The sequence below is a fragment of the Carcharodon carcharias genome, chromosome 14, assembly GCF_017639515.1.
Source record: "Carcharodon carcharias isolate sCarCar2 chromosome 14, sCarCar2.pri, whole genome shotgun sequence".
Classification (NCBI taxonomy): Eukaryota; Metazoa; Chordata; class Chondrichthyes; order Lamniformes; family Lamnidae; genus Carcharodon; species Carcharodon carcharias.
This window is the reverse complement of record NC_054480.1, coordinates 18,267,126-18,285,342: the sequence shown is the minus strand read 5'-3', so window position 1 is coordinate 18,285,342 and position 18,217 is coordinate 18,267,126. Positions and strand designations below refer to the sequence as shown.

The 18,217-nt window shown below is 40.9% G+C and overlaps 1 protein-coding gene across 2 annotated transcripts in view; it reads right to left on the bottom strand.

The window, feature by feature from the left end:
* Positions 1-18,217, bottom strand: part of LOC121287386 (probable ATP-dependent RNA helicase DHX35) — a 61,113-nt gene that overhangs the window by 2,424 nt on the left and 40,472 nt on the right. The window contains exons 13-21 of one of the 2 annotated variants that reach the window (XM_041205217.1): positions 16,057-16,181; positions 14,134-14,188; positions 12,415-12,510; positions 10,343-10,437; positions 7,766-7,843; positions 4,645-4,774; positions 2,857-2,938; positions 1,892-1,963; positions 1,408-1,519 (exon numbers count right to left, since the gene is read on the bottom strand). In XM_041205217.1, coding sequence (XP_041061151.1) covers positions 1,408-1,519; positions 1,892-1,963; positions 2,857-2,938; positions 4,645-4,774; positions 7,766-7,843; positions 10,343-10,437; positions 12,415-12,510; positions 14,134-14,188; positions 16,057-16,181 — 845 coding nt within the window. The remainder of the gene's footprint in view (positions 1-1,407; positions 1,520-1,891; positions 1,964-2,856; positions 2,939-4,644; positions 4,775-7,765; positions 7,844-10,342; positions 10,438-12,414; positions 12,511-14,133; positions 14,189-16,056; positions 16,182-18,217) is intronic. The other variant, XM_041205218.1, reaches the window with a different exon arrangement.

Genomic DNA, 18,217 nt, shown 5'->3' with positions numbered 1-18,217 from the left:
CAGCAGGGATAACAGTGCGGGGACGGGAAGAGAAGTCATTGCAAGTGATGCCTTGGCTATGATTCGATAAATAAGGATGGAACCAGGCGAGTGCAGTCTCATCGAAACAGAAGACAGTGGATAAATTCCAATGAGTGACCTGTGATTTATTGTTCTAGTAGTCATCTTTAGGTATGAAACGATTGAGCATTAACAGCTTATTCAACAGTGCAGCCATCACCAGGTCTGATTCTATTCACACCCACGCACAATGGCCACATCGATGTACTTTCCAGTAGGCAATCAAGAGCGTGATTTTTCTCCCCCTGGATAAGGGACCCCAAGTCCGAGCATTCATTTGACATGAAGAATTTTAGGATGTCTGAGAGATAACGCAAGTTCTTTCTTTGCTATCATGGACTGGGAATCAGACTGGGGACTTGCTGGGGCCGAGTTACATGGAGCCTTTCCCAAATGAGCCATTCTGGCATTGGTGTGAATAAAGAATTAAAAGAAATCATGCCCCAGTTTCGATCTCCAATCTGAGTTCAGCTTCACGGATCTCAGCTGGGTGACAATGCGTGCTGTAGCTGGCTTCATGCATCTTCTTCAGGCAGGGATCTTACTCTGGATTGTTATCCAGTGACCTCAGCTGGAAGTGTATGCATATGGTCATCTGCTGAAGACAGGATGGAGCTTGGCGACAAGGAGCCCCTTAGTCCGATAGTCAATCAATACTTATTGTCAAGGCTCATTTGATAAGGTACTGGCAGGTGACTAGTATTTTTAATCATATTCCAGTGTGGAGAAAGTAAGAACATTTAGTTGCTCATCCTGATAATAATGCTCAATGACATTTGCATCTTACCTCCCTTTTTCTTCCCCTTTTCCTCCCCCTCCTTCAGGGGAACAATGGGCAAAACTAGCAAGAAAAAGGGCCAGCATTCCTCCCACAGCCAGCAGGTTAGATGGTTAGGTTAACTGGCCCTTCCTATAATTTTCTATTTGTCAGATATCACTGTGCTGTGCGCAAGTTGGTTGCTGCGCTTGCCTAAAGGACAACAGCAACTACACCACAAAAGTAATTCACTGGATGTGAGATGCTTTAAAATAGACTGTGGATGTGATAAGGCGCTATATTAGTTCCACTTTCATACCTCAATATTTCTGGGTTCAGATGTGGCATCATAAATCGTTCTTATAAGACTATAAGACCATAAGACATAGGAGCAGAAATTAGGCCATGCAGCCCATCAAGTCTGCTCCGCCATTCAATTATTACCCTAAGACAGCTGCATCCCTTGATCGTATTAAGTTTTATATTTCATCATCCGAGCCAATTATTCTGCTTTTTCCACCCATCTTCCAATGATAGGATGCGCTGCAGGATACAGTCTCAAGCAGAGCACAGAGTAGGCAGATACTTACAGTTCTTCTCCGATAGAAGTGTGGGGCTAATTCTAACAACCATGAAGATTCGATCGCGGTCACATCCCTCATAAAGTACTTGGATGTCTGGATGATCTCATTATACACAACCCTGGCAACAGTTGGAATGTGACAATGAGGCGTTAAGAAACTCACAGCTATTATTTCACAGGATGCTATAAGATTCCCCCACTCCATACAAAAATTAGTATTTAATACACCAGATGTTACAGGTCTGGAACGCACAGTCTGAAATGGGGTGGAGCCAGATTCAGTTATAGCTTTCAAAAGGGAACTGGGTATATACCTGAAGTGTGGCTGGGGGAACTGATATCATTGCAGAATGGGACTAATTGGATAAGTTTCAAAGAGCCAGCACAGGCAATGTGGCCGAATACCTCCTTCTGCGCTGTATCATTCTATGTTTCAATATGTTATATATGAAAAAAAAATGATGTAACAATCATCATTGAGTCAAACTTACCACTGTGGTTCCTTCTCTCCATATAATACGGAAGTTGGGTGAATATGAAGCTCATAATCATCTCGAATGGTCCTATAAAAAAGGTCTTTCAGTTAATTTTTTTAAATAAATATGCTTACAGCTACAGTCTATACTGGAGAATGTCATAGTAGATAGAAGGCATATTAGAGTGTAGATTATTTTGTAACTTCATTTAATTTTTAAAAATTTCTTTCATGGGATGTGGGCATTGCTGGCAAGGCCAACATTTGTTGCCCATCCCTAATTGCCCTAGGACTGACGGGCTTGACAGGCTATTTCAGCAGTTAGGAGTCAACAACATTGCTGTGGGTCTGGAGGCCTGACCAGGTGAAAACAGCAGAGTTCCTTCCCTAGAGGGCGTTAGTGAACCAAATGGGTTTTTACGACAACTGATGATGGTTGCCATGGTCACCATTACTGAGGCTAGCTTTATATTCCCGATTTATTAATTGAATTTAAATTCCACCAGTTGCTGTGGTGGGATTTGAAACCGTCTTCCCGAGGGTATTAGCCTGGGCCTTGAGATTGCTCGTCCAGTGACATTACCACTACGCCATCATCTCCCCAAATTGTAATGGAGAGTTGCTACAGGGGATCATAGAAGAAGAATTTTTCTTCTCCCTAAATCTCTCTTCTGAAGGTGTTGCCTCTGCTCACCCAAGTGCCCATTATTTATGTGTGGGAGACTGGACAATAAATACAGGCAGGCTATTCAACCACAGCAGTATCAGAGCTGAGCCCAAATTAAAGCAGCGTATTTAAAAAAAGGAGCTTAGGATAGCACCTGTCAAAAAGGTTACGAAAAGTACGCAGTATATCAAAGAGGATAGGCATTACATCTAATTGCTGTGTAATGATAGATGTTAAGACTCATTTAAGGAGGATTGCAAGTTAATTAGGGAAAAAAAATCATAAACTTGACGGCAAAACTGCCTTGTTGTTACCTGTAGAATCCAGAGTAATGAAACTTTGCAGCATTCGCAAAGAAGCCTGAAACAATACATCGCAGGATAGGATCTGGGTCACCTGAGGAGAAAGCATATAAAGCAGGTCAGCTCTCATTCCAGATAGCTGTAGGAGCAGACTACTTTACCCATGTTCTGTTAAACAGGAACCGGAGAATGGGCTGAGACTAGAGTTGTGCTGGGGAGGGACTGAATCAGGATGACATAGGTTGGGTCCTGGCTGGTTTTGTGGTGGGGCTGTGCCAATGTTCTGACAGCAGCTTTTAATCACTAATTTCACCCTTGTCTCATTTCGGGACCGGTAGGATTACATTTTGCAATAATCTATTAAAAAAAAAATCAACAAATTTAACACCCAATTACCATTTCAGGTTTCATTCTTGCATTATATGAACTAAAATACATATAATAACAAACAATACTCATACAGAAGAGATCATGCTTTTCTATTTAAGGAATGTCCTGTGCTACTTTCTAGTATCATATTGCAAGGAGTTAAACACTGACATGATCAAACAGATTATAACTATCTTACAATTCTAATTAAAGCAATAGTAAAACACACAATAAATCCACACCCTGCATTATATTAACTTCTACTCAGTCCCTCCATGTGATATTGAAACATACTTTCACTACCTTGAACTGGAGAGTTAAATCAGGGATCTATTCCAGCTTACAAATACTTCCAGGAGCCAGTAGTGCAGTGCATTGACTGCGCTGCAGACCAATGGAATGTAGTGTTGGGCCTGCAATTCATTGCAATAACAACTTATATTTATATTGTGATTTTCATATAATAAATGTCCCAAACTTCACTGGAGCATTATAAAACAAAATATGACACTGAACCACATGAGTATTAGGTCAAGTGACCAAAAGGCCTGGTCAAACACGTGGGTTTTAAGGAGTGTCCTAGGGGAGAGAGGCAGAGGAGTCTAGGGAAAGTATTCCAGGGCTTAGGGCCTAGGCAACTGAAAGTGCACCCACTGATGCTGGGGCAATTAGAATTGGAGATGCTCAAGAGGCCAGGATTAGAGTAGTGCTCTTGGAGGGTTGTGGAGCTGGGGGAAATTACAAAGACAGGGAGGGGTGAAGAGGGATTTGAAAATGAGAATTTTAAAAGCAAGACACTGCTTGGCCAGGAGCCAACATAAATCAGTGAGCACACAGGGGAAAAAGACTTGGAGCAAGTTAAGACATAGACAACAGAGTTCTGGATGATCTCAAGTTTACAGGGGTAGAATGTGGAAGACCAGCCAGGAGTAGTCCAGTTTAGAGTTAACAAAGGCGTGAATGAGGGTTTCAGTAGCACACAGCAAGTTCCTGATCTTAGTCCAGCTATTGGAGTAAGGAAGGGGAAAGCAGCAGACAGGAGCCAGGTACTTCTCCATGAGAATGAAACAAAACGCTACCTTGGATTTTTCTTATAAACCAGTTGCACAGTATTATCGATAAGAGCAAGAATAAAATCTGTAAGAAGGATTTCTCACTAAACTGGGCCAAAAGCTGTCAGTTCCACTATTCTAAGTCTGAATAAATAAATTCAGCAATAGACTCTCCCCTACCCCCATCAGCAGTGGAGAACCAAAATCTTGTTGACAGCAGACACAATACTCTGACATAATTGGTACAGAAATGTGAGCAGCCATTTCCAACTGTTATTAATTATTGCCACTGCACGGCCAGCTGACAGCACAATAGTTGTCCTTTAACTACTCAATTGTGCCCAGTATAAGGAATTCAAATACTCCACCATGTTGGTACCTTCACTTGATTTCTTCGGCACTCTGAATTTGGACAATAGCTTTTTCAGTTGCTCCCGGACTGTTGTGGCTCTAACAAGTCCTTTGTAATTTAAGAAATGTTTCTGGCACCACTGCGAGTTTTTATTGTGCTGCAACGGACAAAGAAAACGTATTAATATTGACAGTGTCAACCTCTAACTCATAATTCACAGCAATAACACGGTCATAATCCAAAATGTAATGAATTTAAAAACATAACGAGGTAGAAATGGAAACCAGTCAGCCACTCTCTGAGGTTTAAAAAAAAGAACTCAAAACGTTAAGCAGGTCAGTCAGCATCTGTAAAGAGAAAATGCTTCGGGTGTAAATCGTTCCTCAGAATTGATGCAAGCAGCGCTGATGGACATTTGAGCTTCCACTCTATGTCCCAATATTTTCCATTTTATTTTAGCACGGTTACATCCCCTTTCAAGAGTCAATCTGACCCAACTTTCATCTCACTCTTGCAAACCCATATCCCTCTACTCTCTGCTGGATCACAAGTCTCACCATTTTCCTTGTTGAGACCTCACGGTGCTATGTACATAGCCATATCTTCTGGAAAGTCTTCACAGGGTGGAAGTTAGGTTGGCACCTGGATGTAGGAAACTGGTTTTCTGTACAGTTCAGCTGATTTTACCAGGTTGAGGGTGCAGCATCTTGCTGTCCCTTTTCAGTGGTGATGGTTATTGTTGGGACATGCCAATTAAATTGGGACATCTATGAGATGTATCACAAATCCAGAAATGAGGTTTGCTCATCCAGTGTAGCTCCCAGCTCTGATACAAATACTTCTATCCTTTACTCCAAATCAAATAAATTTATTTACTTCTGACCCAGTTATAATGAACCAGTTATAATGCGAGAAAGAACTCCTTACACAGAAAGTGGTAATGACCTGGAATTCGCTGCCTATGAGGTTGGTGGAAGCAGTGACAATGAATGATTTCAAAAGGAAATTGGATGAGCACCTTAGGGAAATAAACTTATAGAGCTACCTGGATACAGCAAGGGAATGGGACAGATTGGACTGTTGTACAGAGAGCCGGCTCTGACTCGATGGGCCGAATAGCCTCCTTCTGTGCCATAACAACTCCATGACTCTATGTCAGACAGCGGTGTTTATATTGCTCACTCACATCCTTATTGGCTCAAATGGCACAACAAGTTGCATTTCTATAACTGTCATGAAAATATAGTAATTTTCATAATATTATTGTAATTTATTGTGGAAGTAGGTTAATAGTGGGGTTTGGATTAGTTTCCCTGTGTGTAAGCATGTGTGTGTGTGGGTTTTAACTGAATTATAGACAGCTGGTCTTGGTGCTTTGATGTATCAGAAGGGAAACTAGATTTGAAATGGCTAAATACGTAAACATAGCTGCAGTTTTAGAATGGGGGGTGTGAAGAATATTTGCATTTTTAGATAAAACAGAGTAGTGTATTTCAAAGAGATGGTAAGGTGTCACACCTAGCCATAAGAGATTAAACCAAACAGCGTGTTTATTTTCCCCAAAGACTGCTGATCATATGAGTGCTATGAAAGATTTATATTATGGAAAAAGTAAAATTACAAAGACATACTGGAACAATGGGACTTACATTAAAAAGGGAGAAACATATATAAAGGAGATGAAGTTATGTGTAAGGAAAGAAGGCATTCTAAGGGCTAACAAGTGTGAAAAGCCTCCAGCCTCTATGTACCAAGCTGCTGCCTATAGGAACCGAAGCTAAGAGAATTCATTTTAAATATGACTGTCCAGGGTATTGTGTGCTTTGCCTGGGTCTGTTGAAATGTATATTGCTTTACTGTTGCCTTAACAGAGGTGTAACTGGGGAGTTAAATTAATTAGGGGAGCTAGAAGTTATCAGAGTAGTAATTTGTAGATCTGTGTGTTTAAAATCATTTCTTTTATTAATAAATGTTTCATTTAGTTTTGTAAAAAAAAAACCTCAAAGACTCGGTGGACTTATTACTAAGGCATGCATCTTGAAATAAAAATACAAATTGCAAAAACAGTCATGGCGGTTGTTCCGAATTCCTCTGGGATTTGAGCAGCTCAGCATTTACCATCCACTGTGCCATAACAATAATGCTGCTAACACTATAAGACATTCCAAGATGCTTCACATGAGAATATTCAAACAAAATTTGACACAGAGCCATAAAGGAGATATTAGGACACATGACCAAAAGCTTGGTCAAAGAGGTAGGCTGCAAAGAGTGTCTTCAAGGAGTAGAGAGAGGTGGAGATGTTTTTAGAGGAAATTACAGAGCTTATGACCTACACCGCTGGTCGTTGGCATGGCTGCCAATGGTGGAACGATGAAAAGAGACCAGAATGCAGCCACCTTAAGCTCTACTTAATGGTATCTGGCTGTCAGGGAGATATCTAGTGATGGAAATAAAAAACTTTTCAATCAACGGATTAAGAAAATACTGCAACAAATCAACTTGCAGCAATCTGCAAACAGGCGGGTTTGGCCTCTCCTGATGTAACCCAATTTTTTTATATATAAAAGGGATTTTCCCACTCTTTTTCTTCCCCAGCCTTCTACTGGCTTCACTGTTGGAGTACAGTACATGGATACTCACAGCCAAGTGGCCAATCTCCACGTGTGAATTTAGACAGTAAATGCCAGTAGGCTATTAAACTCTGGGGAACATCACCCCTTAGTCTGATCCCTTCCTCACAGCACATCCACAAATGTGCACGGTTCAGTAAGAGTTTTTGTATATGTTAAACAGAAGTTAGGACAATAGTTACCTTTTTACCTTTTCCAAAGACAAGAGCACTGAAAGCCTCTTAACTGATGAGATCAGTTAACTTAGCACAGACCTGAAATCAAATCTAGGATTAACTGGTCTGCAAAGTTTACTCCAACATCCGACATTGCTTTGACTCACAGGGCCAAAGTAGGAGTCCTAAAGTTAGTGAATATTTCTCTAAGAAATGAAGACTTCAGGGCAAAGCTTTATAATGGTCCTGTTTTGCTGCTTTCTTAAGTATTGGCTTATAACCACCTTCCATTGATGTCTATATGGCATGGTACGAATTGTGTAACGGCTGTGACCTGGACACAAAAGGCTGGATCCAAACCTTAATGAAGGCCTCATAGACATTCAGCATTGTGAGATGGTCTCCCTCAGCCACAGCAAACTTCCTGTGCTCCCGGGCCTTGAAAGGGAATTTAAAAAAGAATACAGTAAGATACGCACAAAAGCACTGAAGCAAAATTAAACCACAGGAACATTTAACACGCCCCAGGCAAAACCAAATGAATGCCTCTGATATCTCCACCCCTCCACTGCCAGTGCAATCCCCCCACCGCTAACCCCAGCCCCAACACCCCATACACTCTCAGAAAGGCTCTTTTGCTGTCTCTCATTTATAAACTAATACACACAAGTCCCAGCAGCTTTAAACCACCGGCACAATTTCAGGTTTTATACAGACATTTTCTCTGAGCAATTTCACAGTGGTTCCCGTATTGTTAGGGCTCAGAGGCTTCAACAGCAGCTGGATAATGCAGTTAAGATTCACATGAGCCATGGATCTAACTGAATCATGAAACAAGCACCCAAGGCTGAATGGCCTACTCCTGTTCCTATGTCCCGGTTGCTGTAACCTGCACTTGCAGTATTAATGATTTCCCTGCTTGAAGTAATCTGCTTACTGAATTTAATGGGGCTTTTGCAACATTACCAACCTCAATTCAGAATGGCAGCATTATATTCTGAGGAGATTTTACAGCATGGAATAAATGCTTCATTTAATATAATACAGTTAAAGAAAACTCAAAAGTCTGACAAATACTTTACAGCGTTAAGCACAAAAATACAGATTGCTAAAGGTCGATAACAGATTAATTATGCTTTGAATGTCTTCAGTTTTGCAAAAAAGACTCTGTTACTTGTTGAAAAAGGTGTTGAAAAATGTTATGTGCACTAATTATAGTAATATATACATTTAGGCAAGTGCGGAGCTCAAAAGAAAACCACACCTTCCTACCAGGAACATTCCCTTTTGTTTGCTGGGCTGAATTCACCAGCTTCCAGACATTCACAATAAACAAATGCCAGCATTTTCTGCTTTATCTCAGATTTCCAGCATCCGCAGCATTTTGTTTTTGTGCAATAGACAATCACCTTGTTCAGATTACAACAAGCCTCTGCTATTTACAGTGATGAGCCCATTAGCAATTTAAAATGAGTAAATCACCTTGACCTAGGAACAAAAGACGATCTCTGCTTCCTTAATTAAAACCGAAACAAAGCGAAATTCATGACAAGCACAATTATAGGGAACAGCATCAGTTTTTTCACCTTGTAAAATGGAAATTATAATTTGCTCCCATTTTTGGCTAGAAGCATTTATTTGAGGGAAAGCAGGGAGATTTAACATAACAATAATCAGCAGGTAATGTATCGCACAATGCTAAACTATCTTTTGTTTAGTAATGAATGGGGCAAATGAAAGATGTGGAGAACTCTATGGGCCAGATGATTCTTTTTCCCTCAAGCTCAAAGGAGACAACTCTCAGTAATGCTTCTACGTCCCCTAGGTACAGAGGAGTAAATTCATGGTGCTACAGTGTGCAGAGACCAGTACAACCTTGTAAAATGAAACCGTGCAAATCCACAGGATGTGTCACGTGATGCTGTAATCCTTCAGCTGCCTGCTTTTACAGCATGTTGCCTCAACCTCAGAAAAACATTCAACATGAAACACAGCACACAGACAAGGAATAAAAGATTTTTTTTTTAAATAAAGAGAAAGGAAGTCTAATTACTGAACATATATAAAACAGCAAATACAGGGCAGGGAGCTTCAAATGATATTTATAAAGCACACAGACCTAATGGGTTGCGGCATGATTTGAACCTCTTCTGTTACATAACAGCTTCAGAATAATTTAAGGGATCCACTGATACCGCAATGTATTTATCAAGTGAGTAGCTGAAACCCTGAAGACCAAGAAAGTCCTGGTTCAATCCCTTTTTGCTGATTTGGTTAACCCCAAGCTGGGAATGCAATAAGTGTGTTACTCAGTACCCTTATGAGAGTGAGGTGGAAATTGTCCAGAGTGAGCAATGAATTGAGCTTGGCTGTGATGTGCTCCTCAGTCAAATAGCCTGCTGTCAATCACTGCCAAAGTGCACACGTAAGTGACAGATAAGATGCTGGGGGATAACTGGTATATGTAAAACCATGCCCGAGCAAGGAGTCAATCCCTTTATGAAAGAACAGAGATGATGAGGAAGGGGCGAGGGTGATGGGTGGTAATTGGGAATAAAAATAAATTTCAAGCTCATAAGGTTACATCATGTGCATTATAACTGAAGAACAGAGGAGTTGGTGAATTACGGAAATAATGCATGGAGTGAGTCAGAGCTTTGTAACTCACTTATCCATTATCACTAAATAATTTGACTTGTGGTAAATAACTGTATGCACATTCACACTTTATGTTCCATGGGAAACCTTAAATTATATTGTAGCCTCTGTCCAATAAAACCCAACACCCGTTCCTCTAAATAAAACCTAAGTCCCCTAGGCTAGATTACTGCTTTCTTACAGTGAAGAGGCCAGTCTGCACTCAGAGATTCAATAGAGAATATTAGCGGGGGGCCAGGATGGGCAGGTTGTGAGACTTTATAAAACTTCTGAACCTACCGCTGCACCTTTCTGGTTTGGGGGCACCACAAACACATTCTGTATCTGCATCATGGCCGCTATACTCAAAATCTCCTGTGAGCACCCAAAGTTTCCTCAAATTAAAAGAAAAAGGAAAAGATTAGTAATTGTCACCTGCACTGTGCATCTGTATTAGTCACAATGTCACAAGTGAATGTGACGATGGTGATCATGTCTATTTAAAAATACCCTTTTCCTGCACATTTTGACTTATTTCTCTCTACCACACTGTGTAACACTTCCTGGACGAGGTAGCTGTCGGCCAAAATCAGCCTGTTCTGAATGTTTCAATAGGCTCCTCTTGCAAGCACCATGATCATTGGTATACACTGTACAGATATCAGTTTATATTCATTAATATATGTTTGTCAATGTACTTGTCATAATGTTATTAACTTGTACTTAACTTGTAGTAAATTCACATTTACTAAATCTTGATGCAATATTGATGATTTGTTAAAATTAAAGAAACAAGCTTATGTTAAGTGTTCTTTTTCTGTAAGCTGGGCTGCTGGAAGCAGGCTGTGCTAGGAAGTGCCTGATTTTCACATGCCACCTCCCGTGAGCATCCCCTCCCCCGCCACATTGTAATCAGGAGCTCGATGGCTGATGAGTTGAAGGATGTGTATTGATTTGGGCTGCACACGGAACGCTATAGGTCCTGAAATCCACACGCAATACCAGCTCTGTGCAACATCAGCCATGCATTTTCAAACACTCACTCACTCTCCATTATGTATTCGGAATTGGATCTGGAGATAAGCAGCCCTTGCAGAAGGGCACCATTGCAATGGACACATACTATTACAGAGACTATAGAATACAGAAACAGGCCATTCGGCCTAGCTGGTTTGTTCAGGTGTTTGTACTCCAGGCATCTCCACCCGCCTTATTTCATCTAACCCAATCAGCATATTCTTCTATTCCTCTCTCCTTCATGGGCTTACCTAGGCTTCCTTTATAGCATCTTTGCTATTCACCTCAAGTACTCCATGCAGTAGCAAGATCAATATTCTAATCACTCTTTACATGAAGAAGTTTCTCCTGTGAAGGGCCTTTTGTTATGTAAAAGGTGCTGCATAAAAGGAAGTTGCTGTTGAATTCTTCGTAGGATATATGGCAATCTTATATTTATATCACCAGTTTTGGTCTCCCCCACAAATGTAAACATCTTCTCCATGTTTATTCTATCAAACATCTTCATAATTTTAAAGCCCTCTATTTGGTCATTCCCTCAGCCTTCACTTCTATAGAGGCGGATAGGCTGCAAATTCAGTGTTAGGTTTGGCAGTCTGTAGAGATGTGAACAACAACATTGCAGAAAGTATTCAACAAAGGATGAATTAGGCTCTGTTCATGCACTTTGCAGTGTCTGGTTCAGAATGGCTCCATTTTGCTTTCCATTGATTGTGAAACAGATGACCCAATCCCATCAGTTCCCTACCAGGTAGGACATTGTTAAAATTAGCCCCGTAATGTCCAGATCTGTGAAATAATTGTGCAGTGAATAATTATTTTCTTCCTCCTTCCTCACCTAGTCTGGTCAAGAGAAACATAGAATGATTATAGCACAGGAGGCCATCTGGACATCCTGTCCATGCTAGCTTTCTTTCCAGAGCAACTCAGTTAGTCCCACTCCCCTCCTTTTTTCTACAGCCCTGCAGTTTTTAAAAGTTTAGGCAATTATCCAATTCCCTTTCGAATGCCACGACTGATTCTGGCTCCACCACACTCTATCAATTTGTTAAATAATCAACGCAAACAGGGCTGGAAATCCCCTTTGAAGCGACACTATTAGATATTAATCATGGTGACTCTTTCCTTTGAGAGAGAGAAAAACAATCCTTCTACGGCAACAACTTGTACTTATAAAACGGCTAGTGAGCTTGGTTAAAGGAGGTAGGTTTTTAAAGAGTGTCTTGAAAGGAAGAGAGAGAGAGACGTAGAGAGGTGGGTAGGTTTAAGAAGGGAATTCCAGAACTTAGGGCTTAACTGAAGACAGGGCTGCTGCCAATGCCTGTACACTTTACTACACTGGTGCAGAGGCTTACCTGACTCCAGGAGCATTTTAGCAAACATGGGATTCAGAGGGAATTCAGCCATGCGTAGGCCAAGAGGGTCAGTAAGGAAGCACTGATCGTTCAAGCCTGCAAATGGCACACAGAACAAATTCTGCAATTAATGATGTGGTATATCTGTGGGGAAACATATCGAAGGCTGTGTGACTATCATTCTCAATATTTAGTTATTAATTTGTTTCCAAAAACAAACTAACTTTGAAAAAAAAAATGTAGCCTCTCATTCTCTTCAATACGTTCTCGTAATGGAAAGCTTGCAAGCGGTAAAGATGCCAGTGAGCTTTCAAGGCTGATTCGGATCATGGGCTCTCTCTCCAGGCAACTAAGCATCATGGTGAGACTGAACAATACTCCTCTGAGGTCTGGGTTCAATATAAGCCTAGATTGGACGGAAATGTTTTACTTTAAGGCTCATAAATTAAATGAGTTTATGGCTCTATCAGCAGTTGTTACTCCAATGTGCTGCCCCATTGGAGTCAATATAACTCTAAAATAATACCACCTATCTCCCCCTTAAAGAAAATACTGTCATGTTTTTGTGGTTTTATGCTAGATTTATTACTTGGGTTCAGTATCAATGTAAGTGGCTGCCATGTCTCTGATGGGGCAGTGTATTGCTTTATCTGCCTAATTCCCAAGCTAATGTACAGACACTCAGGGACTGAAGTAAATCCTTGTCACTGTGTTCTAGTTTGCAGAACAGATCCTGTGCCAACAGGCAGCCTCCTCTCCTTCAGTATGCGGGAAAATATACTGATCTGACCAAGACTCAGAATATAAGGCAACAGTTTACTTAACATTAAGCAGGTAAACAAACAAACATTATACTTAAAAATAATGACAAACTTTATTATCCTCCTCAAAATAACAAATTAACAAAGCTGTTTTTCCTGCTCTATCTCTTAAGATAAAATTGATTCTTAAAGCATGCTTGTTCACTTGTGAAAGTTCACTTGTGAAATACTAAAATGCTGGTACTGATGTAGCTGTCTCCCTGCTGGCTTCAGACTGATTGCTGAGGAGAGCCTTAGAAGCTTCCTGTAAACCAACAATTGGAAGTGCTTGGCCATAGAGCTGTTCATCAACAAGTACACAGAGAATCATTAGCCCTGCCCCCAACAGTGCCCCAATCTGCATCTTGGCCCCTGACGTAGATGTCAATCAACTAGAGTGTATGGAATATGATGAATCAGTGATCAGTGCCAAATACTTTAATTACCTGCTGGATGGGTTCCATTCCCAGGTATTGTGTGAACCCATGCATATCACGGACTTCCAGAATTGTGCAAGTGCCTGCTCGCCCCTATGTTGTGAATATTAGCCAGACTATAAAACGTAGCTTGTAGGAGGCAGCCACCGATAACAGATGTTAACCCAGTGGGTCTATTGTGACAGGAAATAAGGAAACTAATGGATAATCAAACAAAATGGCTTTGTTTCCTTGCAGACTTCATTCTGTCTCCCCTACCACGCAGGCAGGAGAATCAGTGGTCGGTCATCAGATTAGAGTGAGTCGACTCCTGACCAAGCAGGTAGCAGGCGTCAAAAGCTAATTATCAAAACCAAAAAATGTGCTTGAATTCCATGTTGGGTATGTTTCATATCTAAAAGAATTTTACCTACTTCTTTTTAAAAATGGACTACAGAGAAGGTGAATTTTGTCAGAAAACTCATAAACAAATATATCCTTACCTCCTAGTGCATAAAGCAGTTCTAGTGCCTGGACCATTGACTGGGCCGGGGGAGGCTGTGAACAGAACAAAGGATACAGTATAAAGGTGTTTGTCTTGTTTCATGGCTATTACAACCCCATAGTTTATACACATACTTAAAGTTTATTGTATGAACTACTACAGGATTCTTAAAATTGCAGGCAATGAAGGACTTAGTTTCTCTGTTGTTTCTCAATCCAATAATGTCACCACCACCTCCCAGCATAGCATTATAATGTGCTCCCAAGTTCTCATTGCAATACTTCCTGAAATGCCCAACCTCTCTCACTATAATAGATATATTCCACATTTTCACTATAACATTCTGATATACCCCACACTTCACAGTAACATCCTGATACCTCCCCATCCCTCACTATAACACTGCGCTATGCCCCACACTCTTTGCTATAAGATGCCTTCCTTACACATCTAAATCTCTGATGTGCCCCACCTCATATCACACACCTCTCTTTAACATTCTGATATGCTCCACTTCGCTCTGTGATATGTCCCACACCCTCAGTATAGTACATTCTGATATGTCCCAAACTCTCATTATAACATTCTAAGATATGCCTCACTCTTCATTATAAGACTCAATAATTATCATCGCTGGATGAGGTTCCAGGGTCACTTTCAGCACAAAATAATTGTGCCGCAGTGGCTGCTGTGTTTTACTTAAAATAGACAGTAATTACTGTACATGGTAAGCATTCCTTTTTCTCTGGTAGCTCAGTGCTTAACATAAAAGCAAATTACTGCGGAGGCTGGAAATCTGAAATAAAAGCAGAAAATGTTGGAAAACATTTAGCAGGTCAGGCAGCATCTGTGGAGATAGAAACAGAATTTAACTGAGTATTTTCCAGCATTTAACTGTTGCCTTCTCTACAGATGCTGCCTGACCTGCCGAGCATTTTCTGTGATTATTGCAGTGCTTTGTATAAAATTATTTTATGTGCAATAAATGCAGTCGATAATTCTGAGCAAATGAAGCTCCTTAGAATGCAACTGTAACATGTTAGTTAGACATACGTGCCTCTGCAGTGGGAGCATTTTATTCTCTCCTGCCCCTCCAGTGCTGCAAGATGTCAACACAAGAGTTGCAGCTCTGAAGAAGAGTCATGCGGACTCGATATGTTAACTCTGTTTCTCTCTCCACAGATGCTGCCAGGCCTGCTGGGATTTTCCAGCAATTTCTGTTTCTATTTCAGAGCTGCAGCATGTGGGACCCAGTGGAGAAAGGGCCCTTCCAATGCTGGGGAAATCACCTTATTCTGAAATTTTTGTCTGAAACTTTTATAACTTTAAATGAAGGCGAGAATGTAAAGAGAGAGCTGCCTTTGAACGGGAGCCCTCACTCATTGCGCCATTTCCTGATTCAAAGAACCTCTGTTGAAAACAAAAACAGAATTACCTGGAAAAACTCAGCAGGTCTGGCAGCATCGGCGGAGAAGAAAAGAGTTGACGTTTCGAGTCCTCATGACCCTTCGACAGAACTTGAGTGAGTCCAAGAAAGATTTGAACTATATTTCAAATCTTTCTTGGACTCACTCAAGTTCTGTCGAAGGGTCATGAGGACTCGAAACGTCAACTCTTTTCTTCTCCGCCGATGCTGCCAGACCTGCTGAGTTTTTCCAGGTAATTCTGTTTTTGTTTTGGATTTCCAGCATCCGCAGTTTTTTTGTTTTTTTTTGTTTTTAACCTCTGTTGAAGCTACTTCTTGCAATCAACCACTAGCAATATAGCAAGCTGCTCTTGGCCTAATTTTATGAGGTGTGACAAATTCCTGTCGGAAGACTTAATCCACGAGCTTCACATTTCAGCTCTGCAGGCCTCATGCACTGGATTTTATTCACTTGATAATAAGTGGATGTTATCTAGAGATACAGTAATTACTTACAGACAGAAAATTGAACCTCAGCACATTGTCAATGCCCAGTGCTTTTAGCTGGAGTATGACTGGAGCGAGGTTACTGCGCTGCATCTCTGGCACTGTGGATTCCGGCAGCTTCTCAAAGGTTTCCTCTAAAGTAGCACAGGGATAGAAGAAAAAACATAAGCAACATTCTGAAGCCAACACTTCAAACTCCGAGGTTGCACACTGAAACTTCAAAAAGCTAAATGAGAGCTTTCAGTTTCTTGTCTACAGATAGCTCTATAATAAGGGGAGGCACTTCATTTTTTTTTTTCATTCATTCATGGGGTGTGGGTGTCGCTGGCTAAGCCAGCACTTTATGTCCATTCCTAGTTGCCCTTGAGGAGGTGGTGGTGAGCTGCCTTCTTGAACCATTGCAGTCCCTGTGATGTAGGTACACCCACAGTGCTGTTAGGGAGGGAGTTCCAGGACTTTGACCCAGTGACAGTGAAGGAATGGCGATATATTTCCAAGTCAGGGTATTAAGTGTGAGGAGAATTTCCAGGTGGTGATGTTCCCATGTGTCTGCTGCCCTGGTTCTTCTAGATAATAGTGGCTGTGGGTTTGGAAGGTGGTGTCCAAGGAGGCTTGGTTAAGTTCCTCAATACTTGTCTCAGAGCATGGAAAGAAATACAGAAATTGCACTGGGATATCACAAAATAAGTCACAAATTTCAGCAGCTTAAATCACTGTCCACAAATCTGGGGGCAATCAGTGATGTTTAACTCTGCATTTGAATTATTACACACCACCTGGAACCTTGATTCTTGTAAAATAAAGACAGGAGGGTCTATTATTTTATCACTGAGATTCCTTTTATCCTTTAGATTGGTACAGTATCAATATAAAAACTCATTCAGCATTCATATGGAATTCCTTTATTTATATTAACAAAAGTGAAGTTTAAAATAAACAGATTAACACCTTTGTTGAAAAGGCAGACAAAGACATTTCCTACAAATGCATTAATGCACTAAAATTCAGAGAGTCTAACATGAAAGCAAAAGCATTGAGATTCAACACAGCTAGCAGTGGAAGGGTCAGGCTTAAACAGATGGTCCTGTATAAAAGTAACAGCTGGGCTACACCCCTGCTAGAGAAGATACACCCTTCTTGGAGCCAGCCACTTTTCTTGTGGACTCAGTCCACAAGCAGGAGGTACAGTGAAAGAAAGAATGCTTATGTCTTCTGTGTCCTTTCAACTTGACACTCAAAATACTGATCCCAGCCTTGGGAAGCAGTTTGGGGCTGGTCTTTGGTGCTTCCATAGGCCAGGGAGAAATTATCCAGGATTTCATTCTCCTGATTACTATCAATGATCCCTTGCTGTAAGGGGAGTATGTGAGTGTGTGAATAAATAGTATTGAAAGATCTATTTTCTTTCATATGAAATATTTTAAAATAATTTCCTGTAAAAAAAAATGCATGGATGCATCACTCAGTACCACACTGAGTCACATAGACCTGAAAGTCCTCAGTTCAATACCTGATCTGTGATCAGTTCATGGAATCATTCAGGACAGAAGGAGGCCATTCAGCCCATCATGCCAGTATTGGCTCTTCAGTAAAGCTATCCAATTGATTCCACTCCCCCGTTGTTTCCCCATAGCCTTTTGTCTTTTTTTCCTTTAAGTATTTATCCAATTCTCTTTTGAAAGTTGTGACTGAATCTGCTTCCAGAACCCTTTCAGGCAGGGCAATTCAAATCACAACAAATTACAGCATGTTGCCTCTGGTTTTTGACCTTTCTGCTTCTCCTTATTTACTCTGTCAAAACTATTCATGATTTGGAACACCTCTATCAAATCTCCTCGTATCTGATCTCAGGCGAAGCAATTGCTGAGTCTGACAACTGGGCTCAGTAATCCTGTGGAGGGGAAATAAATCAGCAAGAGCTTCCCCTCCCAATTGCTATCCAGTGCCTCCTACTGGTAAGTGGAGGTTGAGCTGTGATCTACCTCCAGTTGAACAGCCTGCCAACATTCACTTTCTAAGCTTTCACATAATGAACAGGCACTTGGTTGAGGTACTGGGGGCTTTCAGTAACCCAATGAGAGTCATGCTTCCGAAGAGGAGGAGTGAAAATTGAGAGAGGAAGGAAAATAGATAGTTAGATAGTCCTTAAGAAGCAGGCTTTCAGAGAACT